This window comes from Myxocyprinus asiaticus, chromosome 25 (genome assembly GCF_019703515.2).
Source record: "Myxocyprinus asiaticus isolate MX2 ecotype Aquarium Trade chromosome 25, UBuf_Myxa_2, whole genome shotgun sequence".
NCBI lineage: Eukaryota > Metazoa > Chordata > Actinopteri > Cypriniformes > Catostomidae > Myxocyprinus > Myxocyprinus asiaticus.
In genome coordinates, this window is record NC_059368.1 from 21,467,104 (window position 1) to 21,491,653 (window position 24,550).

Genomic DNA, 24,550 nt, shown 5'->3' on the forward strand with positions numbered 1-24,550 from the left:
CTCCACACGCGCTATGTCTCCGTGGCAACGCGCTCAACAAGCCACGTGATAAGATGCGCGGGTTGACTGTCTCAGACGCGGAGGCAACTGGGATTCGTCCTCCGCCACCCGGACTGAGGCGAATCACTATGCAACCACGAGGACTTAGAGCGCATTGGGAATTGGGCATTCCAAATTGGGAGGAAAAAGGGGAAAAATCAAAAAAAAAAAAAAAAAAAAAACAGTATGTGGAAAAAGTGAAGCGCTGTGAATACTTTCCAGATGCACTGTAACTTTTTCGATTATTTGTCTTCTTTATCTTATTTATGTATACATTTTGGATGGTTTATACATATATGTTTTTTTTAATCATTTTTATTTATTTTATTTGTTTATTTTTTTCCTTCACCTGTACTTGTCTTTATGATTGTATTCATACATTGTTTGATCTTACTGAAAATATATATATAGAAAAAACTCTACAGTATTAGCACTATTTGTGGACTTCTCAGATGGTCCTTTACCACACCCTCCACAATATTAGCACGTTTTAGCACAATGTGTGGATTTTCCAGACGGTCCCTTACCCTCCGTAGGCAAATTTTCCAACTTATATAAATGTTAAATTGGCAATCTGGAACGATTTCACCGTGATGCCATCTGACCAGCTTAAATACGGGACAAATCGCGTCCCGTATTGATTAAATACAGGACGCATCATTTTATCTTTAAATACGGGACGATCCCGTATTTTACGGGACGGGTGGCAACCGGGTCCAGAAATGTGCATATTCAGAAAAAGTGTCAGTGTTCACAGTTTTCAGGGAAATCAATATAAGAATAGTTTATTTATATTAAGTTGAGAAAGAAGAAAGTATTTTAACATTTTTAAAAATGACATACTTTAAACTTAATTTCCTGGCATACTAGGTAGGCCTACTTATGCTGAACAATTTAATGCGCACAATATGGAGTATTACGGTAGGCCCTTTTCGATGCTTGACATTTCCGTTAATTACGGTAATAATGTCGCTTCACGTCAAGGTTCGTTCACACAAAAACACATTTCCTGTTTATATATTCTGTCAAAAGTAATCGTGTTTTCGCTCAAACCGCGTATATTTTAAGGAACTTCTGCACATTCAACGTACGGGTTATTTAACTCTCAATCTTAATCAGATTGTGAATTTCGCCAGAGTGCTATCAAGCTAACTAACTCGACATTGCATGTACAAGCCGACAGCTTATTTAACCTCATCAAATGACGAATTACCATCGGAGTAAGACGTCTAGGAACAGTTAGCTTTTAATGAGAATCAAATCTGCTCTAAATCACAAATATTGTTCACTTCGTTCGAGTAGAGATCAGCTGACAGTGACCTCTCTGCTGGCATGTCACGAGTCCTCCACCTCCTGTATGTAGATCGATCGACGTGAGAAGGTCACTTTAGTCAGCAAGTAATCATAAACAGCTGTAATATATGTCTCACCGGCCCTCTGGCCTGGTTATCTGCGAGTGAAGACGCAAATGTCTTTGTCTGCCCTGCGAATGATCCGCTGCCTGAGTCTGAGCACCTCTGGACCTGCTGTGAAGAGAGCATTGCTATGGAAAGACCTCAGTAAGACTCCAAACCTAGTGAAATGCCTGTCTAGACCGCATTTTTGGACATCTGTGGTGCATATGATGCCCAAAACTGTCTAGAATAGAAGCTCACAAGGTTTTGAGCGACACAGCCTTTGTTCATTTAGTCACATCCCATCATATTGTCCTACTACATTCCTGAAGGTCCTTATAGTGTGGCTGTTGGTCTCTTTCTTGTCTTTAGGGAAAATAGCAAAAGTAACAGGAGCAATAGTATTGGGGTAAGTTTGCAGGTTTTTTTTATTTTATTGTTTTTATTATTATTATTATTATTATTGTATGTATGAAATAATATGTTATACTGTGACAGAGAAAGTCAGAGAAAGCAAGTTAAAAGTAATTTATGCCTAATCCTATCCCTTTATGAATTTTATTTTTCACCCCAAAATAAAAATTCTCTCATCATTTACTCACCCTCATGCCATCCCAGATGTGTATGACCTTCTTTCTTCTCCAGAACACAAACAATAATTTTTAGAGGAGTATTTCAGCTCTGTAGGTCAGTGGTTCTTAACCTTTTTTGATGAACGCCCCCCCACTTCATTCCCTTACAATTATAAACAGTAGACTTACTCTAAACATGTAAAAACAATAAACACAAAATATAAATATTTATAAGTTGTAACAAAAATTAATTATATTCCCTCACTCCCCTAATGTAGCCTATGACAAATTTAATAGAGCTGAAGTAATGATATGATAACATTTATTATCAATCTATTTCTGCCTACAGTTAGTGTTACTATAGTCAATTCAAGGGTGATGATGTAGAATTCTGTGCCGAATTCAAATGGTTTACTTCTCGCACCATGCTTCTCACTGATTCTCGCAAAGCTGTGCGTTTAAGAGATCGAGAGCGGTCTGCGAATAAAAACGCACCTTCTTTGTGCTCGCGCTGCTCTGTCCATGAGCCGTATCCATCAATCGAGCCATACATGGGCATTAGCCGAGGTTGTGCCTCCACCTTTGTATTTGACGCTGCTAGACTTCAAAATCAGATGAACCACGGTACAAATGCGTACCAACCCATATAATTGAGAACCAACTAATATAGTCCAAGTCTAGATCAATGTTTTAATGCAAAGAGGAACTTGACGATAGATTTGATTATTATGACTGATAAACGGCCCCCGTTTGTAACCTAATGCCCCCCTCTCTACTAATTTGCTCTCAGAACCCCCTTGCATCCTTCGAACCCCTTGTTGAGAACCCTGATGTAGGTGAATGGTGACCAGATCTTTGAAGCTCCAAAAAGCACATAAAGGCATCAAATTATAGGTTACGATTTAAATCTATGTCTTCAGAAGTGATATGATAGGTGTGGGTGAGAAACAGATCAATATTTAAGTCTTTTTTTTACTATAAATTCTCCTCTTTTCCCAGTAGGTGACGATATGCATGAAGAATGCGAATTGCCAAAAACCAAAGTAGAAGAACTCTTAGGAGAGAGAAAATAGTTATAATAGACTATTTGATAGTGAAGGTTTACTGTATATTAATAAAAGGACTTAAATATTGATCTATTTCTCACCCACACTTGTCATATTGTTCTGAAAATATGGATTTAATCACTGGAGTCATATGGATTACTTTTATGCTTTATGCTTTTTGAGCTTCAAAGTTTTGGAACCATTCACTTGTATTGAAAGGACCTACAGAGCTGAAATATTCTTCTAAAAAATCATAGTTTGTGTTCAGCAGAAGAATGTCATACACATCTTGTAGGGTGAGTAAATGATGAGAAAATTTTCATTTTTGGTTGAACTATCCCTTTAAGTGGATCTTCTAAGTTGTGAAAACTATTTTAGTTCAGCCAGGTTTATTCACCTTCCCTGAAACCCCAACATACATTCTGATATCAAGTTTGGTTTCACAGAGGCTGTGTTTTCATCACGTATGAAGTGGTTACTCTGAACCAGGTCATCACTATCGACACCAGTGCCATTCTAAAAGAGAAACACAAGTCCTACATCTACCTGACTCATGCCACTAATAGAGAACAAGAGAGTCTTGCTTCTGGTACATTCTGTCAGTTTTTACAACAGACATGAAAACATTTACTGATCAATTGCTTGTTTTGAACATGAGTAACACTGAGTTTATTTGTTTAAAAGCAACAATCTAAGATTTGTGTGAGAAAAGAACAAGCTAGAACAGTGCATAAATTGTCAACAAATGCTTGCAGGGACATCATAATTATATTTTAGTTAAATTATAGGTTATTGCTCAATATTATAGTTTTTTTCATGCATTAGTTGTTACAACTGATTGAGAAATGTATTAATTACTCTTAACAGACCTTATGCCTTTTCTAGGCCTCACAACCAAAACTAGGAAGGAGCTTCATAAAGCAGCTAGAAAATTTCTTGAAATTACTTCAAGATTTCTGCTTCACCCACTGGACGGTGAGTTGTTCCTCTGTATTTGATGTTACAGTCATGATACCTGTTAGTGGTTTTACAATGTTGAAAAAAAATTTTGTTAAAAAAGTACATACAACATTTTTAATTCTATCATCATTTTCTCACCCTCATGCCGTCCCAGATCATGTGTATGACTTTCTTACTTCTGCAGAACATAAATGCAGATTTTTAGATGAATATCTCAGCTCTGTGGATCCATTCAATACAAGTGAATGGTGGTCAGAACTTTGAAGGTCCAAAAAGCACATAAACGCACCATAAAAGTAATCCATATGACTCCAGTTGTTAAATCCATATCTTCTGAAGCGATTTGATAGGTGTGGGTGAGAAACACATTACTATTTAAGTCCTTTTTTAATGTAAATGTTCCTCCCTACCCAGTAGGTGGTGATTCACGTGAAGAATGTGAATTGCCAAAAACAAAAGAAGAATGTGAAAGTGGAGAATTATAGTAAAAAAGGACTTAAATATTGATCTGTTTCGCACCCACATCTATCATATCGCTACTGAAGACTTGGATTTAACCACTGAAGTTGTATGGATTACTTTTGTGCTGTCTTTATGTGCTTTTGGAGCTTAAAAATTTTGGTCACCATTCACTTGCATTGTATGGACCTACAGAGCTGAAATATTCTTCTAAAAATCTTTGTTTGTGTTCAGCAGGAGAATGAAAGTCATACACATCTGGGATGTCATGAGGGTGAGTAAAAGATGAGAGAATTTTCATTTTTGGGTGAATTATCCCTTTAATGTTACCATACTGAAACGAACTGCATAGTTAGTGTTATCAAGGGACCCCCAAGCATATCAAAGGACATACTTAGAATATGGACAGCCTGCTAATTTCAAGGTTTTTAGGGCAACATCAGGAAACATCTGCAGCAAGCGTTTTGTTGAATGATAAAGATGACAGTTTTGGAACTGGCATGGAATGTTGTTCTGTTGTAAATGGAGCAGTTTTTCTCATGTTTTTATCCTGATTTGAGACGAACCCCTTCTGCAAAATCTGCCTTGTAATAGACTCTAGATACTTTTTTATCGCAGCACACCTGAAAGCATCAGGTTTGAGGCTGAAGAGCAGTTCATAACAAATTGATTGAGCACAAGACAATTTAGAAGAGTGAGCCGTGGCAGTAGGCTAACAGACTGTAGATTGTTGTACTACCCATTGTTAACTGACATGCCAAAGGCACATTTTCTTAGTATATATTTGCTAAATATTTTTACTATTGTGCTTTATTGAAGTTTTTCCATGTTTATCACATTTACTTTTAGGCAAGGGAGTGTTTGCAGTTTGATCTTGTACTAATGTGTGTTTTTGTGTGCTCACTATCTCTATCAGAGCATCTCAGTCAGCTGGATGCAGATCCTCATGAATGTGCACTATGGGTCCTGTTGAAGAGAACCTTTTCTGCCGACCAGATCGTGAGACAGCAGGCGGTGCAGGACCTGGCCCAGAACCACCACTGGCAGGGTGAAAAACCGCAGCACACTTGTCAAATTTACTAAAAAGATTTACTGAGATTAATTAAATGTCTCACTGGTTAGACTTGATTAATTTAAAAACCCCATCTTTGACCCCAAATCACTTGATGAATGCAGTTTCCTTTCCTGTGTTGAATTATTTCCTATTGAAGGATACATCAGGAAGTTTACGTGCGACATATCGAAGGGCTTGTCCATTTTTTTCACATAGCCAGTAGCATATATATTACATAACTAATAATTGTAATAACTAAACTGGCCCCCACAGTGAACCTGGTTTCTCACAAGGTTATTTTCTCCATTAATTGACATCTTATTTAGTTTTGTGTTCCTTGTTACAGTCGCCTTCGGCTTGCTTACTGGGGTTCTAAATACAATTATTATTTAATTATTTATTTGTATACACAATTTACAATCATATTTAATCAAACTACACAATGATCACTAATGTATGATTTTCTGTAAAGCTGCTTTGAAAATATATGTGTTGTGAAAAGCACTATACAAATAAAAATGACTTGTCTTGACTTGGCATATAGTTTACGTCACAGCCATAAACCATGATTTGCTTCTTGCTAGGTGGTGGCAGGTGGAATTAGAGGAAGGGTCATTCTATTTCTAGAAAGCATTTGAATGGACAGAAATCTGTGTAGTGCATTGTAAGTCTTTTTTATCTGTTTCTTTACTGGAAGAGAGGTACTGAAAACTTTATATATGTTAATCTGCTAAATTTTGTAAAAGTTTAGGAGTACACTAGCATACAGGTGGCTTCAAAGCTAATAGACATGGACTAAAAGACACAAAACTCCGATTTTGATTTCATGGGGTCTATAAAGGTGCATTAGTGAACTGAAGTTTAATACATGGTAACACTAATAACAGCAAATTCCGGTATTAGAACACCTGTTCCATTTGTGTACATCTTTATGACACTATGGGCTCTGATTGGTGTTTTGGCCTGTCTGTCACAGATTATCAGTACCAGACAGCAGCACAGGTGGTAGATCAGCGCACATCTGTGGGTCTCGCCCGCTTCCCTAATGTGGACCTGCGCTTCTTTCTCCCTCCTCCTCCACTGCCGCACACAGAGGATGTGAGTTGCTGTAATTCAAACATTATTGGGCTGCTGTGTAAGAAATTCAGATGTCAGCTACATGTGTTAATATTCATGTTTTGTACATTGATAGGCTATATCAATAGAAGATGGCCTTAGGCAGTTGCTTGCTTCCATGCCCCAGTCGGAGGTGGATCAGTGTGTGCAGTACTTTACCTCCCTGGCACTTCGAGAGAGCAGCCAATCACTAGCTTCTCAAAGGGTTAGACAAACACATATACAGTCAAGCTATTTGATCAAAGTGATTGGATTTACATCCAGATGAAAGAGCAGATCCATTAGCTGTATCTTTTCCTGTGGTTATAGGGAGGGCTGTGGTGTTTCGGAGGAAATGGGTTGCCCTACGCCCAAAGCCTCACTTCCACCCCTTCAGAGAAGGTGGAGATTTTCTGTCTGCAAGCACTGGTGCAGCACTCTAAGGTGAAGATTCACAAACTCTGCAAACTTCCTTTGTTTTTAATCGACGGTATTGCAGTTGCTGTGATGTGTTTGCGCACTTACACTGTGGAGAACAAGGACATAATCAATCATTAAAAAAATGCTTGTGAATGAGTGATGTTTACTAGATTAGCTTTGATCGTCGTCAATCCAAACTTTGAATTTAGCAGATCATCATTCTCAAAGACCCCATGAAATCACTTGACAAGTGCAGTTTTCAGTTTTACAAGTGCAGATTTATTTACTGTAATTTAACAGGAGGTTTGGATGGGGCATGTCGAAGGGCTCATCTCAATAGGCTTTAGTTATGTCACAACCGGGGACCATTTTCTACTTGCTAGCTGTGATAATATTTACACCGTTTTTTTTATTTATTTTTTTTTGTCTTTTTATGAAAATGTCCTTTAAAATGAGTAAATATTTGGTCATCATATAGAAGATACTACATACAAGATACTGTACAACTGTCATTGTTGTGAAAACCTGAGCTCCTAAAATAATAGCATGTAATGAGTATACTAAAGCAGTGGTTCCCAAACTGGGTGCCGCCAGGACTGGCTATTAGTGCCACATAATTTCTTTTCTGTTAAATATTTTAATAGCCACCAGTTAAAAGTACCAGCAGTATCAAGTACTGACTCAATTCTGTGGGTGCACGCTGTTTGTCTACAGCCGTAAGCTTTTTAGATGCTCACATACGTATGTGCGAGTGCGTGTTTCTCGTGGTGAATGCAGCTCTGCGCATGAATATTTATATTCGCTTGACACGATATGAATGTAAATACAGACGTTAACGTATTATGGTGGTGTTAAGAGATGGGACAAAAATCTGCACCGTCTTTATGTAATATTAATGTAAGCCATTAAAGTATTATGTGATGTAGACAGGACGAAAATCTCAAAATATCCGATCTGTGCGATGTGTAAATGCAGCCAAATAGAGGTGCTGCAGCTGTTAAAAGCCCATTGTTAATATTAATCAAACAACAATATTGACAAGAATTATTAATGTATATCTAATTGTCACACTGACTCAGGCTGAGTGGAATCCATGTGCGGTTTATTTACACAACAAGTTCAGAGTACAAACAGCCGTGGGTAAAATAACCAGGGCAACCAACAATATCAGAGACAGGGCAGTAACGTAGTCAAACAGGCAAAGGATCGGGGCAGGCAGCAAAACAGCAATAGAGATAGCCCAGGCAAACACAGTAATAGGCAGGCAGCAGATTTACAAGGTAAATCCAAAGCAGAGTCAAACAAGGGTAGATCAACAGAGTAAGTAATAACGCTCAGAAATGTAGCCGGGGCAAACAAGACTTCGCAATGAATGAACACACACATCAGGCTTAAATAGTCTGAGTGATATGAGGCAGGTGAAGAGTAATCAGTCCAGGCATGTGGGCACTTGGGAAATGTAGTTCAATATTAATATTCAGGTGAGTGAGACCTCCGGTGGTCGATTGAGTAATCTTCACCGGCGTTCGTGACAGAGCCCCCCCCCGCGAGCGGCTCCTGACGCGAGAGCACATCTGACGTCGGGGTCTTCCTTGAGGTCGAGGGGCCGGTTTCTCCGGGTGAGTCCTATGAAATTCTGTGATGAGATGGGGGTCAAGGATACCATCCGCCTGCCTTGACCCAGGACCTCTCCTCCGGACCGTACCCCTCCCAATCTACCAGGTATTGGATCTGGCTTTCCCGACGTCTGGAATGTAGCAGATCTCGTACTAGGAATGCCTCCTTGCCATCCATGATCATGGGTGAGGGGCCTGCGCCACCGCCTTCCTCCTCCACCCTCGGACCACCGGCAGGTTTCAGCAGAAAGACATGAAAAGTGGGAGAAATACGATAATTAGCAGGTAATTGGAGGTGATATGACACAGGATTGATTTGTTTTAGGATTTTGAACGGACCCACATACCTGGGACTGAGCTTCCTGCAAGGTAGACGGAGACGAAGGTCCCAGGTTGAAAGCCACACCCACTGTCCTGGAACGTAGTTGGGACTGGGATGACGATGGTGGTCCGCTTGTTCCTTTCCCCTGTTGATGTCACGCTGCAGATGGACATGAGCTTGATCCCAAACAGCCTCACTATGCTGAAACCAGTTGTTAACAGCAGGTACATCAGACGGTTCACCAGACCATGGAAATAGAGGGGGTTGGAACCCCAGAACACACTGAAAGGGCATCAATTTTGTGGAGGGTTTGAGGATCGAGTTCTGCGCATATTCTGCCCAGGGAAGAAAGCGGCTCCAGTCGGCTTGATTCTGTTGACAGTACATGCAAAGGAATTTGATGAGTTCTTGATTCAGACGTTCCATCTGGCCATTAGATTGGAGGTGATAACCGGAAGTGAGACTTATATTGACATTAAGTAGTCGAAAGAAAGCTGTCCAAACCCTTGATGTAAACTGAGGGCCCCAGTCAGAGACAATGTCTTCAGGAAGACCATAGTAGTGGAACACATAATGGAAAAGATGTTCTGTGGTTTCAAAGGCTGATGGAAGTTTAGACAGGGGTATTAGTCGACATGCCTTAGAAAAACGATCAATGACAGTTAATATGGTGGTGTTACCTTGGGAGATAGGTAGATCGGTGCCAAAATCGATGGCGATGTGGGACCAAGGTCTTTGTGGAATGGGTAGAGGTTGTAGCAACCCTGCCGGTAGTTGTCTGGGGGTTTTTGCTGTGGTGCAGGTGTGACAGGTGTTCACGAATGTACTGGTGTCTGCCTTGCCTGTAATGTCTCCCACCAGAACCAATTTCTTAACAAACGTACTGTGGTAGTGATGCCTGGATGGCCAGAGCTTGTGGAGGAGTGCACCCAGCGGATTACCTTTTCTCGTAGAGTACGTGGCACAAACATTCAGTTGGGCGGACTTTCTGGAGGAGCTGGGTTCTGTGCATGTGCCTGGGAGATTTTGGACATGATGTCCCACTGGACCGGAGCTAGGATCAGAGAAGATGAGATGATGGGTTCTGAAGAGGGATTCTGAGGAGTGGAGTCAAATTGACGGGATAGTGAGTCGGCTTTGATGTTCTTTGATCCTGGATAAGTGATTGAAAAGTTAAAATGAGTGAAAAATATCTGGCTTCTGGCTTGTCTGGGGTTTAGTCTTTTGGCTGAGCGCAAGTATTCGAGGTTGCGATGATCGGTTAATACCAGAAATGGATGTCTGGCCCCCTCCAGCCAGTGTCGCCATTCTTCGAATGCTGCTTTCTTCAAAAGTTTACGTGAGTAGAACGCACAAGGGAAAAGCTTAGGAGGATTACCTTGGCGTTGAGAGAGGATAGCGCCAATACCAGTGTTTGATGCATCTACTTCAACCACGAAAGGTACGTTGGGATCAGGATTATGCAGAAAAGGAGCAGAAGTGAAGCGACTTTTCAATTCATTATAGGCTTGGATGGCGTCAGAAGACCAGCGAAGCTTGGTATTACCTCCCTTTGTCTTGGTGGTGAGTGGAGCGGTGACAGTGCTGAAGTTTAGAATGAATCTTCTGTAAAAATGTGCAAATCCTAAGAATCATTGTAGTTCCTTTACAGTAGTGGGTTGAGGCCAGTTTAGAACTGCTCGTACCTTGCCCTCGTCCATAGACACCCCTTCTGGACTGATGATATAACTGAGGAAGGAAATTGAAGTTTGGTGGAATTTACATTTCTCTGCTTTGGCATACAATTGGTGTTCCATGAGATGCTTCAGAACTGCCCGGACATGCTTGATGTGTTCCTCCAGGGTGTCTGAATAAATCAGGATGTCATCTATATATACAATTAAGCCCTGGTTAAGCATGTCTCTGAATACATCATTTATGAAAGACTGGAACACAGATGGACTATTTGACAGTCCGAACGGCATAACGAGATATTCATAGTGCCCGCTGCTGGTAGAAAAGGGATGACAAAGAGGCATGATGTTTCAGTGTGTAAAATTCCAACTTGCAGAATGAGGTCAGTGGTGGTGTACAGAACCTGGCCGGTCCCCAGGGGACGCCTATCTAGCGCTGCCACTGCCAAAGGAGAGTCGCAAGGAATTAGTGGTTTCTTATGCTGTCGGGCTAAATTTTCATCAATAAAGTTGCCCGCTGCCCCCGAATCTAACAAGGCCTTAGTGATGATGGTATCTGACAGGAATGTTCATTTTATCGGCACTTCAATAACAGCAGTGGTTTGAATAGAGGGAATCAACACACTTACCCTGTGATTGTGTGTTTGAGGGGGTCGTGTTGGACAGTCAACTCTTAAATGACCCGTTTGGCCGCAGTATAAACAGAGATGCTCCTCTGTGGTGAGATGAGTTCGACCAACCTGCATGGGTTCTGCGAAATCACTGGGTTGATGCGTTTGAGTGAGAGGACTGGTAAATTGATTTGATCTCCTGGAGCAAATGAGACTGTCAATACGAATAGCGAGGTCGATGAATTGGTCCAGGGTTCTACCTTCATCACGGCAGGCCAGCTCAGATTGCATGTCAATATTTAATCCTTCACAAAACAGCAGTTTTAGTGTGTCCTCCACCCACACAGTCTGCACATTGAGAGTTCAAAAAGACAGAGCGAATTCAGCTGCAGTATTTCTACCCTGACTAGGCGCAACTCCTTCCTCCCTCAGAATGTTCGAACACCTCTCTCAGCCGTTGAACAAATTAATTGAAAGTGGTGCGGTTTAGTCCTTGATTGGCCCAGACAGCTGTTGCCCATTCCAACGTCTTACCCGTGAGCAGAGAACACACAAGAGAGATTTTACTATCATCAGACGGGTATTACGAGGGCTGTTGAGCCAGGAACATAGAGCATTGCATAAGGAAGACTTTACACTTGATTGGGGTGCCATCAAATTTTCCTGGAAAGGCTAAACATGGATTAGCAGTCACTGTACTATGAGGCATTGAGACTGGTACCTGACTCGCTTGAGGCATTGTGGAAGCGGATTCAGGTGTGGGCTGATGGAGACTCCGCACGGATTTCACAAACTCTTCCATTAGTGTGGTGAGTCGGCAAGTTGTTGTTGGTGAGATGCCAGTAGGTTAGCTTGGGCAGAGAGTTCACTGGACAGATGCATGAGGACAGCTGGATCGGTAGTTGGTGAAGTCTTCTGTAACACTGACTCAGGCTGAGTGGGATCCATGTGCGGTTTATTAACACAACAAGTTCAGAGTACAAACAGGTGTGGGTAAAATAACCAGGGCAACCAACAATATCAGAGACAGGGCAGTAACATAGTCAAACAGGCAAAGGATCGGGGCAGGCAGCAAAACAGCAATAGAGATAGTCCAGGCAAACACAGTAATAGGCAGGCAGCAGAGAATCGTACAAGGTAAATCCAAAGCAGAGTCAAACAAGGGTAGATCAACAGAGTAAGTAATAACGCTCAAAAATGTAGCCGGGGCAAACAAGACTTCGCAATGAATGAACACACACATCAGGCTTAAATAGTCTGAGTGTTATGAGGCAGGTTTAGCGTAATCAGTCCAGGCATGTGGGCACTTGGGAAATGTAGTTCAGTGTTAATATTCAGGTGAGTGAGACCTCCAGTGGTCGATTGAGGAATTTTCACCGGCGTTCGTGACACTAATAATCACACAGTAAATTTAAGTTGTTCTATTTTTCATTGAATTACTTCTTTAATGATTTTATATCACTTAAATTTTTTCCTAAAAATACTTAAAGCACTGTTGACTGTTCTCAATTTTATTACTATACTTTTTTACTAGCTCTTAAATAATTACTTTAAAACTTGAAGCAATATTTACATTGAAGTTACATTATTTTAAATTAATTTGTTAATATTTATATCAATAATTAAACTTAAAGGAGTGTTTTCAATCTCATATTTGTTTATTTATTTATTTATTTTTTTCAAAGGTCGGGGTGCCGTGGGGAAAAAACACTATAAAGGGTTGCTGCAGTTTAAAAATGTTTGGGAACCACTTTACTAAAGTATTAGCCTCAGACAGCTAATTTGCAACTTAAGTTACGGAACAGAAGTTACACATATTATGACTAGTGTGTAACTTAGATCAAGTTCATCTGTTCTTTACATATATGTTGTGGATATTGTGATTAAACTTGTGTATAAATAGGATACATCTGATAGAGGTAATTAACCCATTTAAAGCTGTTTATTTTGCTTGTGTTCAGTGCATTCAAATCGCGAAGCTCCAGCAGGTAAATCCCTTACATTATTGGATTAGATGAATCCATATCTAATATCTTCTTCTATAAACAGATGTTTAGATGTTTCTTCTGTTTTTATTTTGCACTGTTAAAATATTGTAGTGTTTTTTTCCTCGTCATATTTTTGTCAACAGTATGCTTTAATAAAATTGTTTAATTATTGTTATGATGCATCTTTTTTGTCTTGAATTCATTATCGTTGACAAAATCAAAAAACCCTTTGTCAATGAACATTTTCGTCAAAATTTCATTGACAGGATTAACACTGTTTGCTAGTAGGTTGCAGGTGGTATTAGGGGAAGCGGTCATTCTTATTCTAGAGAGCATTTCTTTGGACAAAAATCGATGTAGTGCAAGACGAGTCATAAATGTTTTTGGTCCATTTTCCCAAAAGAGAAAGACTGTAAATTTTATATTTGTTAATTTTGACAACTTTAAATACACTAGCATATAGATGTCTTTAAAGTAACAGACATGGACTAAAACCACAAAATTTCAGTTTTGATTTCATTGGGTCAATAAAAACATTTGGGTTTTTCTTTCTTCATAGGTCCCCAGTCATTGTGGCCACATTGTTGCTAATGGAGGATTGCAGCTTTTGCAAAGAGTCTACCAGCTTCGCCAGGACTCTCCGAAGATTCAGCGCAACATTGTGCGAATTATTGGAAACCTTGCCTTGAATGAGAGCGTGCACACAGCCATACTTCAGTCAGGTTAGCTTTGGTTATAATCTTGTCTTGATGGCAGTTTAATTGAAATCTGATAGAACTACTATGGCATTAATAGTTAATGAATGATGTTTGGCATCTAATAGTGTCTTTCACATTCTGGTTATATTGTAGGTTGGGTGTCTGTCCTGGCACAGATGACCCAGTCACCACACATTATGCAGGCGTCTCATGCAGTCCGTGCCTTAGCAAATCTGGACAGAGATGCAGTAAGGGAGAAGTACCATGATGGTGTTTACATCTTACACCCACAATGCCGCACAAAGTAAGCATGCTAGCTGATTTAGACTTCCTAGACAAATAGACCCTGTTTACACCTGATAATAAGATGCGTTTCGGGTGATCCAATCACAAGTGGTCAGCGTTAGTTGTAAACAGGGTGCAAAATATATTGTGATCGGATCACAAAAAACACATACAGAGTAGGGATGTGCACGGATAGTCAACATTCGGTTAACCGTTCGATGCACCAATATTCAAATATCAAAATCAATATTCTGTTAGTTTACACATGCAATAGAGGTCTTCAACCTGCTCCGAGCTTGACGAGTTCCGACAAACCATCAGGTTTTCCGGCCGTGTTTGGGTTAGTTTTTCAAGTATTGAGTGAGTTAAGGGCTGTTCAAACATGCTTTTGTATGCATCTGCACTGTTTTTGTATTAAAGATCAACATCTTAAAGACAGACATCTTTGACTGTTGCGCTGAATCTCACTTTTTTTTTTCAGCGCCTCGTGCAGAATCGCTGCATTTTTAGACACCAATTCAAGTTAAAAATACTTTTTTTATAAACGCATCTCCAAACACCTGCGTTGCGTTTCATTCTTTGTGTTGCGTTCTGAAGGAGAGCACTTTATGTGACTGTTTGTTACACTATTAAACATGATTCCAGTTTATTTTTCACTGAGCAATGTTTCAGTACTTGATAAACGGTAAGACAGTGTTTTTCCCTTTTGCTCTGGTGTGCATATTAGTACAATAATTGGACGGTTTGATTGTTTTTGTTTGATTTAATGTGAGATTTTATCATTTGAAGATGTATCTATTGTGCTATTAAGACTCATAGCTCACTGTGCACTTTATTTGCTGTTTTGAGTAATGTTTAAAGAAATTCCATAACAATAAACATTTCTTTATTCCTGCGTCCCGACTCCAGAAAAAAAACAATTAACCGTTCATGAAACCTCGCGGTTAACCGAATGTTAAAAATGGTAACCGTGCTACCACCCCTGGAGTCACGAGTTTGATCCAGGGTGTGCCGAGTGACTCCAGCCAGGTGTCCTAAGCAACCAAATTGGCCCAGTTGCTAGGGAGGGTAGAGTCACATGGGGTAACCTCCTTGTGGTCGCAATTAGTGGTTCTCGCTCTCAATGGGGTGCGTGGTAAGTTGTGCGTGGATCGCGGAGAGTAGCATGAGTCTCCGCATGCTGTGAGTCTCCGCGGTGTCATGCACAACGAGCCACGTGATAAGATATGTGGATTGACTGTCTCAGAAGCGGAGGCAACTGAGACCTGTCCTCCGCTGCCCGGATTGAGGTGAGTAACAGCGCCACCACAAGGACCTACTAAGTAGTGGGAAATGGGCATTCCAAATTGGGAAAAAAGGGGATAATTTAAAAAAAAAAAAATAAATAAATAAATAAATTAAAAAAATTTGGTAACCGTGCACATCCCTAATATGGAGGTAGTCAAAAATGCATGTGACTACATCACATTTGAGATGTCTGAATGCTTCCCAAAAAGCAGTGAAGTGCCACCCTACACCTGTCAAACAACTGCTGTGCTACAGTTAAAACGTTGACAGTTACGAGCGGCCTTAAAATGAAATAACGGTCCAAACGAATAATGTGAAAAAGCGAACACATACATATGCATGAGAACTTCACAAATCTTTTTCAGTGTGTGTATGATATCAATATGCAGTGACAACGATGTGAAGTGTGAATTTCTAAAGCTCCTTCAATACAGATAATCCACTAAAATAACTGAGAATTCTGCTCAAAATGTTGCGTTTGTGCTTAGTTTAAATTTGAACTGCATCTGGGAGAAACAGCCTGCCGGTTTTATTTGTGCTTTCTTTGTCTTTAACTTTTTGCACTTTAATGTCATGCGGTGACACACATACAATCAATCATCAATCACTAGATGTATGTTGTCATGAAATCAGAGACCCTCCCCTTGAAATCTGAACACAAGTGGTCACAGGCGATGCATTTAAGTGACCGGGTGTAAACAGCGATATGTCTTGCCTGACCACATGTGATCGGATCGCCCGAGATGCATCTTAATACCCGGTGTAAACAGGGTCACATACTTTTCTGCTAGTGAGTGAATTTGTCCTGTTTCTTTTGACAGTATGATTAGTGAGGTATAATCATGTTTTCCATCCCATTTTGTTAACCACCTGTATTTAGCCAGCCAGTCAAAGCTGATGTTCTCTTCGTACATGGCCTCTTGGGTGCAGCTTTTAAGACGTGGCGTCAAAAAGACTGTGATATTATGGATGAAGACAATGTGGAAGGGATCCGAGAGGACTACACTGAATGCTGGCCCAAGGTCATATATTTTTCTAGTGAGCATAGACTTGAAGAAGCTTTGGGGCAAAATCACAGAATTACACAAATATTATCTGTGTAGACAGCATTACAGGGTTTCAGAGGCATTTTGAAAGTCAGCCCGAAGTCTTAAGTCAGCCATTCAAACCTCATTCAGGTTTACATTTTTCACAGTCATGGTTGGCTGCAGACTGTCCAAACCTTCGAATCCTCTCTGTTGAGTATGACACCCATTTAAGTGATTGGAAAGCCAAGTGTCCTGCTGAAAACCAAAGGTGAATAGTCGTGGTATGAATTTTCAATGAAGCATATACTTGTGTGGTTAACTCATTATTGTATAACCCTATGAATGTTTTGTGCTATACAGGAAGTCCTTAGCATACAGGAGTCAAGAACTGCTGAGGAAATTGAAGGATGCAGGTGTAGGTGACAGGCCTGTGGTCTGGGTAGCCCATAGTATGGGAGGTTAGTCTATGGTGGGTCTTAGAATAACCAGCACCCAACTATCAGTGAAACCTCAATAATCTATCTGTTCTGACATCATCTTTATGGTCAATGCTTCTGTCTGTAGAAGTTTTTGGAATAGACAGGGTTCGCATGATCATGAAACATCTGTAAATATCAGGGAATTTGTTTCTGTAATTATGATTTTTCAGGTCTGGAAAAGTAATGGAAATTAAAGGTGCACTCAGTAACTTTTTGTTAGTGTCATCTTGGACTTACAGTGACACCTAGTGGTGTTGATGCAGCATCATTGAAAATCAACAGTTTTCAGTTACAGATGCCATTGTAGAAATTTACTATTCACAATCAGACATGATTAATTTAATTAATGAATAAAAGTGTCCAATAACAAGACAGTTACTGAGATTAAGCGAGTTGTATTCAGCTGGTCATGTGATTCAAAAATGGCACCCCCCATTAGGGTGCCCCTGCCCCATGTAGAATAAAACAGCTTTTATAAAAAAAAGTGTTATGACTGGAGTCCTCATCTCATGTTAGTGGCCATGATTTTATACATATGTTTCAAAATTACAATTAATTTCTTTGAGTAAAATGTTTTAATGGGGGAAAACATTACTGAGTGCACCTTTAATAAAACCTTAAAAAGTCATGGAAAATTCCATAGTAAATATAATGCTTTCTAGTAATGCTTTGCTCTGAAATATTTAATTGGCTAGAAATTGCACTTCATGAGTTCAATCAGTAAATAAATAAATAAATATTCCATTTTAAAATCCTTAAAATCTACTGGAGAAGTCATGGAAAAGTAATTGTAATTCATTGTTCAAAAGGTGTGGAAACCCTGAACAGAATACAATAGAATAGCAGTTGAGACAGTCTGATTTTAGCTTACTTTTAGAGAAAGTTATAAAAGTTGTTACTATTATGGTGATTATTACAGTAACTCTCATTATTTCTTGTGATGTAGGTTTACTTGTTAAAAAGATGCTTTTAGATGCCTCAAAAGATCCTGACCTCAGTGCACTGATTAAAAACACAAAGGGAATTCTGTTCTACAGTGTTCCCCACCATGGCACATTCATGGCAGAGTATTCTGTAAATGTCCGATACCTTCTGTTTCCTTCCATAGAAGTGAGGGAACTATGTAGAGGTATATATTATTTTTACTCTGAATATTAATTCTTCCTGTTATTGTCCTATGTCCCAAGTCTCATTTACACACATCATTTTTCTGTTGGCTTATTTCTGCTCAGACTCTCCAGCGTTGCGAGACTTACATGAAAATTTTCTCAACATTGCAAAAGAACGAGAGTTCAAAGTCCTCAGCTTTGCAGAAACACTGCCTACTTCCATTGGTCCAATGCTTAAAATATTGGTAGTTCCATCTGAATCGGCTGGTAGGTCAAAAACATTAAATTCTACATTAAGCCATCATTATATAATTTGTTATAACAATGTTTTATATATTATATGTTATAACAATGTTGTATATAATGTTAATGTTTTGGTAGTCTGAAATGTTCATAAAACAAATTTAAAACAGTTAAAACTGCCCCTTTGAGCAATAATTATGTGCAATACACAGCTTAGTCTATTTATATTTATCCAACATATCCTACCTCTTCTGCCATACATTCCCTTGCACTATCTGTATATACACGATTTGTATTTGTACATACATATATACACTGGTGGCCAGAAGTTTGGAATAATGTACAGATTTTGCTGTTTCGGAAGGAAATTGGTACTTTAATTCACCAAAGTGGCATTCATCTTTTCACAAAGTAGTCAGGATATTACTGATGTAAAAAAAACAGCACCATCACTATTTGAAAAAAGTCATTTTTGATCAAATCTAGACAGGCCCCATTTCCAGCAGCCATCACTCCAACGCCTTATCCTTGAGTAATCATGCTAAATTGCTAATTTGGTCACTAGAAAATCACTTGTCATTATATCAAACACAGTTGAAAGCTGTTTGGTTTCTTAAATGAAGCTTAACATTGTCTTTGTGTTTGTTTTTGAGTTGCCACATTATGCAATAGACTGGCATGTCTTAAGGTCAATATTAGGTCAAAAATGGCAAAAAAGAAACAGCTTTCTCTAGAAACTCGTCAGTCAATCATTGTTTTGAGGAATGGTTTGAGAAAGGTTTTACAATGCTTGAAATTGCCAAAAAACTGAAGATTTCATACAAAGGTGTACACTACAGTCTTCAAAGACAAAGGATGACTGACTCTAACAAGGACAGAAAGAGATGTGGAAGGCCAGATGTACAACTAAACAAGAGGATAAGTACATCAGAGTCTCTAGTTTGAGAAATAGACGCCTCACATGTCCTCAGCTGACAGCTTCATTGAATTCTACCCGCTCAACACCAGTTTCATGTACAACAGTAAAGAGAAGACTCAGGGGTGTAGGCCTTATGGGAAGAATTGCAAAGAAAAAGCCACTTTTGAAACAGAAAAACAAAAAGAAAAGGTTATAGTGGGCAAAGAAACACAGACATTGGACAACAGATAATTGGAAGAGTGTTATTGATCTTAACCCCATTGAGCTTTTGTGGGATCAGCTAGACTGTAAGGTGCGTGTGAAGTGCCTGACAAGACAGCCACATCTATGGCAAGTGCTACAGGAAGCGTGGGGTGAAATGTCACCTGAGTATCTGGACAAACTGACAGCTAGATTGCCAAGGATCTGCAAAGCTGTCATTGCTGCACGTGGAGGATTTTTTTGATGAGAACTCTTTGAAGTAGTTTAAGAAGTTCTGAAAAAAAAATTCAAATTGTAATAGTCATTTTTCACATTATTAATGTCCTGACTATACATTGTGATCAGTTGAATGCCACTTTGGTGAATAAAAGTAACAATTTCTTTCCATAAGAGCAAAATCTGTACATTATTCCAAACTTTCGGCTGCCAGTGTGTGAGTCTGTGTGTGTGTGTGTGTATATATATATATATATTATTCTTATTGTGTATTTATATATATACTTATATTTTCTATTTCTATATATATATATATATATATATATATATAATATTTGTATTCTATTTTTTACAGTATTGTTGTATTGTTGTGTACTGGAAGCTTCTGTCACTGAGACAAATTCCTTGTATGTGTAAACATACTTAGCAATAAAGCTCATTTTGATTCTGAACTATGTAACAAAGTATTCAGGTTTAAAATGTATTCAGAAAGTAAATGCTCCAACTTATCAGTTAACAAAGTTTCATTCTTCTTTTTCTCCTTCAGAGCTGGGAATTGGGGACCTCATCCAGGTGAATGTAGATCACCTTAACATCTGCAAACCAGAAAAAAAGGACTCCTTTCTTTATAAACGTAGTTTCCAATTTATTCAGGATGCTCTTGGGGGGCCGAGAATTCAGTGAACTTCTAAGTCAACGATTTACAATCTTAAAGTGATCTCTTGCCATAATTATACTTTGCCTCTGAAGAATTCAACCACTTACATTTTATAAGATAATGTTATTTATGACCAAAATGAATTTTCAAAACTGCATAGCTGGAAAAGGAGTAAATGTTTTATTTGTACTATTTTTGTAAAATCTATGACACTTAAATCTGCATAGATCTGCATAGGTCTATCTGGCTGTAAAATGGAAACTCCACTGACTTTTCACTTTTATTATTTTTCCTGATTTTTAATTCTTGCCATAATGAAGATGCTCTGTTTGAATCCCTTGGATTAACTTTTAATATATTAATGTGGAATCTAAAGCAAGATAATGTACTGTATTCAGTATTTCAGTCATTCTGTGTTAGCACTTTTTCAGCATTTCATTTTAACTGGACTATACATGCTGTAACACAAAAATAAATTAGTAAGAAGTTTATTATGTTAACTCAAAGCACAGTTCAGGAGTCAATTTGTTTATATTATTTATTTTTCTTGGAACAAAAAGAGATACTTATAGTTTTTCTTTTTGTTATAACAGACAAAATCAGAATTGCCTTATTTTCTTAACTCACCAGCCTTCTTTGTATCCTTACCTCAAATGCAAAAGTTGGTACTGATGTTGGCTGTAATTTGTCGATATTTTTGTACTAATGTATTAACTGTTGTACTTGCATTGAACCATGCTTCTTTGCCATTGATTTTGGTGTTGAGTGTTTGCAAGACACAAATATTGTCAAATCTTCAGTACATTAAATAAAGCTGTGCATCCTAACTTCACATTCCACTTAAATCATATCATCATTTTATCTTAACTATGGCGTAAATGGATTATGTAAATCTTTATGGCAGTTTTCTCAGTGTTAAAGGGATAGTTTACCCAAAAATGAAAATGATCTTATCAATTAATCACTCTCACACCATCCCAGATGTGTATGACTTTCTTTCTTCTGCAGAACACAAACAAAGATTTTTAGAAGAATATCTCAGCTCTTTAGGTTCATACAGTGCAAGAGAATGGTGACCAGAACTCAGAAGGTTCAAACCTCACATAAAGGCAGCATAATCTGTATGACTCCAGTGGTTAAATCCATATCTCCTGAAGTGCTATGATTGGTGTGGGTGAGAAACAGATCAATATTTAGGCCACTTCCACACCACAATATGGAAGTGGAAGTGAAAGTGTAAAATTAGAGTAAAAATAAATAAATATTGATCTGTTTCTCAACCACACCTAGCATATCGCTTCAGAAGATATGGATTTAACCACTGGAGTAGTATGGATTACTTTTATGCTGCCTTTATGTGCTGTTTAGACCTTCTGAGTTCTGGTCACCATTCACTTGCATTATATGGACCTACAGGGCTGAGATATTCTTCTAAAAATCTTCGTTTGTTTTTCAGCAGAAGAAAGAAAGTAATACACATCTGGGATGGCATGAAGGTAAGTAAATGATGAGAGAGTTCTCATTTTTGGGTGAACTATTCCTTTAAACACGTACAAAGCACACGTGCTGGTCATACCGTAATGCGCTCCAGTGCAGCAGGTGGCAGTAGAGCTCCATACGTCTTAACGAATGTAAGTTAGTAGAGCGAGATCATTGTTACTAGCGTTGATACTAGTCGGGGGTGGTGAATGTGTGATTGAAACACAAAATAATAATAATCATGTAAGTGTCATTTTCCTGTGATTTAAAAATGTTGGTCTATAAATTATTAGAAATTGAATATGTGGCGGACGGAAATGCTTGTGTAGCATGTGAAAGGGTTTGAATAAGTGTACAAACATTGATGTTGGACTGCGGACTTAAAAATGCTTTTTTATTATTATTATTATTATTATTTTTATTTATGACTTCTTCCTTAAATAGATACAGTGGTTTTAACTGAAGGACGAACAGTGTTAAGACATCCAGCCCAAAATGGTTAATGTTTTGAAAGGAGTTCTCGTTGAATGGTAAGATTTACCTATATCATAACTATTTAAAAATGCTATGCTGTAGTGCACCTTCAGTTATGATTCCCTTTTTTAATACTCAACAGTGATCCAGCTATGAAGCAGTTTCTTCTGTATCTGGACGAGACGTCAGCACTGGGGAAAAAGTTTATAATCCAGGATTTGGACGACACACACGTTTTCATCCTGGCTGAAGTTGTGCAGATCCTCCAGGAGCGAGTTGGAGAACTAATGGACCAGAATTCATTCCCCGTCACTCAGAAATAAATGTGTACCTACTACCTACGGTCTGTGGTAGCAGGTGAAATTAGAGATTATTTGAGCCAATTGCACAACAAAGCATCAACAAAGATGCACCTGCAAGATATAGATGGTAGTCTACCAAGATGTTGCCTATTCATGGTTTAGATGGCTGTGGCATCCAAATTTGAAAGAACTTGCAAGTTTTGCAAATTCTTTAAGATTAAGAAAGTTTCAAAGAGTTTGTTATCATTGCTATGTTCTGACACTTTTAGAAATGTACGGTTAAAACTATTTGTGTTTTGCGAGGGAAATGGCATTCGTAAAAATATTAATTACGTTTAGTTTTTCAACGTTGCAAAATAAAAACAAATTCAAAATTATAATTTATCATGTATATCCATAATATATATGGATGATGTACAAATGAAAGAGATGCAGGCTTTGTTAGTAAAATAAATAAAAAAACAATATTACAAATGTTCTCAATGTCTTCTTGATAGGTTTCTTGGATTGATTTGCAAAGTGGGAAGCTACCTTATCAGCAGGTTTCAGGTGTAAATTAATGCTGGGGCACACCAGAGGACTTTTTGGCTCCCTTCCTGTTTATTATTTACCCTATGGATTTTTTAGTGACACACAAATTTAAGCAACCTGCAGAAACCTGACTATAGGCTGTTCTGACAGTGGAGAACTTGAAGTGTAAACAAAAAGCTGGTGAAAGACTTGTGGCATGGGGAGAAAAACCTGCAATAAAATAAAACATTCATGAATTTGCTGCATATCAGAGAACCCCTAAGCCCAGCTGTCTTTATTAACCTTAAAAAGGTTTTTGTACCTTGGGGGATATAAACATTTAAGAGGTTGGGGAGAGGAGCAATGAGTGAGTCTGCCACATTTTTTGTGAAAAATATCGAAAAGGGGGTCAGTGCAAATACTGAGGACATGCGACTTTATAAAGTCTGGTATCAACTCACAGTCTTCATCTAAAATTAAAAAGGCAGCTGACCTCGGGGCAAAAGCTCCTATCTTATCATTGTTATCTTCATGAGCATTATTTTAGACAACAAAAAAAAGAAAGCATGGAAATGTATTATGTGGGTCCTGATGTGTTGGAAAATAGTAATTATTTTTTAAAGGTACCTTTATATGCTTGCCCTTTTTAGGGTCAAGGGAAAGTACAACAAAACTGACTGTTGTTGCACATGTAGATTTTTTTTTTTTTTTGTTAAATGCACCCAGATTCATTTCATGTAAATGTGTACATAACTGACTCATTACACTTGTAATGTATTGCACTGTAAATTCATTGTTGAACATAATATAACAACATATAGCCTAACAGTTGTATCCTATATATCTATCTGTATTTCTGTCTGTCTATCTATCGATGGATGGACAGATAGATAGACAGACAGATATATAGATGGATAGAGAGATAGATAGATATACAGAGAGATAGACTGACAGACAGATAGATAGATATACAGATAGCCGGATGGATAGATAGACATAGACAGACAGATAGATATACAGATTGATAGATAGACAGACAGATAGAAAGACAGACAGATAGATAGACATATATACAGATAGATATGTAGTCAGACAGACAGATAGATAGATAGATATACAGACAGATAGATAGATAGACGGATGGATAGATAGACAGACAGATAGAAAGACAGACAGATAGATAGATATACAGACAGAAGGGTAGATAGACATATATACAGATAGATAGATAGATTTGAACATTTGTACGTCAGCATAATTTCAAGACACATGGCTTAGCAGTTTATTCTTGAATAATAATAATAATAATAATAATAATAATAAAATCTTGAATTTGCACCGCATTTTGTCGAGCCCGTCCTTCTCCAGACAGCGCAGATGTACTCGTCGTGGCGCTTGATTGTCTGTGAAGTT

General features: G+C 38.5%; 2 protein-coding genes across 3 annotated transcripts; both read left to right on the top strand.

Annotated features, from left to right (window-relative positions):
* The first annotated feature begins 1,001 nt into the window (after positions 1–1,001).
* serac1 (serine active site containing 1) lies at positions 1,002–21,204 on the top strand. Of its 2 annotated transcripts, none has more exons than XM_051655315.1 (16): positions 1,002–1,598; positions 1,806–1,842; positions 3,498–3,640; positions 3,937–4,026; positions 5,387–5,518; positions 6,501–6,622; positions 6,717–6,845; positions 6,950–7,063; positions 13,809–13,971; positions 14,101–14,251; positions 16,400–16,541; positions 16,715–16,815; positions 16,908–17,005; positions 17,973–18,155; positions 18,259–18,402; positions 20,262–21,204. In XM_051655315.1, the coding sequence occupies exons 1-16, from the start codon at positions 1,508–1,510 to the stop codon at positions 20,396–20,398; spliced, it is 1,977 nt and encodes a 658-aa protein (XP_051511275.1). In that variant the 5' UTR covers positions 1,002–1,507; the 3' UTR covers positions 20,399–21,204. The 2 variants fall into 2 exon arrangements, with proteins under 2 accessions (XP_051511275.1, XP_051511276.1); XM_051655316.1 differs by lacking the exon at positions 1,002–1,598 and adding an exon at positions 4,705–4,744.
* A 779-nt stretch (positions 21,205–21,983) lies between these two features.
* Positions 21,984–23,101, top strand: gtf2h5 (general transcription factor IIH, polypeptide 5). Its single transcript, XM_051655304.1, has 3 exons — positions 21,984–22,094; positions 22,296–22,381; positions 22,468–23,101. Exons 2-3 carry the CDS (start codon positions 22,347–22,349, stop codon positions 22,646–22,648), a joined length of 216 nt encoding a protein of 71 aa, XP_051511264.1. The 5' UTR covers positions 21,984–22,094; positions 22,296–22,346; the 3' UTR covers positions 22,649–23,101.
* Positions 23,102–24,550: the final 1,449 nt, after the last annotated feature.

What these genes read in the sequence shown, in the direction of transcription:
- gtf2h5 (XM_051655304.1), top strand. Translation starts at nt 22,347, where the DNA reads ATGGTTAATGTTTTGAAAGGAGTTCTCGTTGAATG. An exon ending in AAAGGAGTTCTCGTTGAATG is followed by an intron (nt 22,382 to 22,467) that starts GTAAGATTTACC and finishes AATACTCAACAG; the next exon opens with TGATCCAGCTATGAAGCAGT.
- serac1 (XM_051655315.1), top strand. Translation starts at nt 1,508, where the DNA reads ATGTCTTTGTCTGCCCTGCGAATGATCCGCTGCCTGAGTCTGAGCACC. An exon ending in ACACTGAATGCTGGCCCAAG is followed by an intron (nt 16,542 to 16,714) that starts GTCATATATTTT and finishes CATTTTTCACAG; the next exon opens with TCATGGTTGGCTGCAGACTG. An exon ending in AGTGAGGGAACTATGTAGAG is followed by an intron (nt 18,156 to 18,258) that starts GTATATATTATT and finishes ATTTCTGCTCAG; the next exon opens with ACTCTCCAGCGTTGCGAGAC.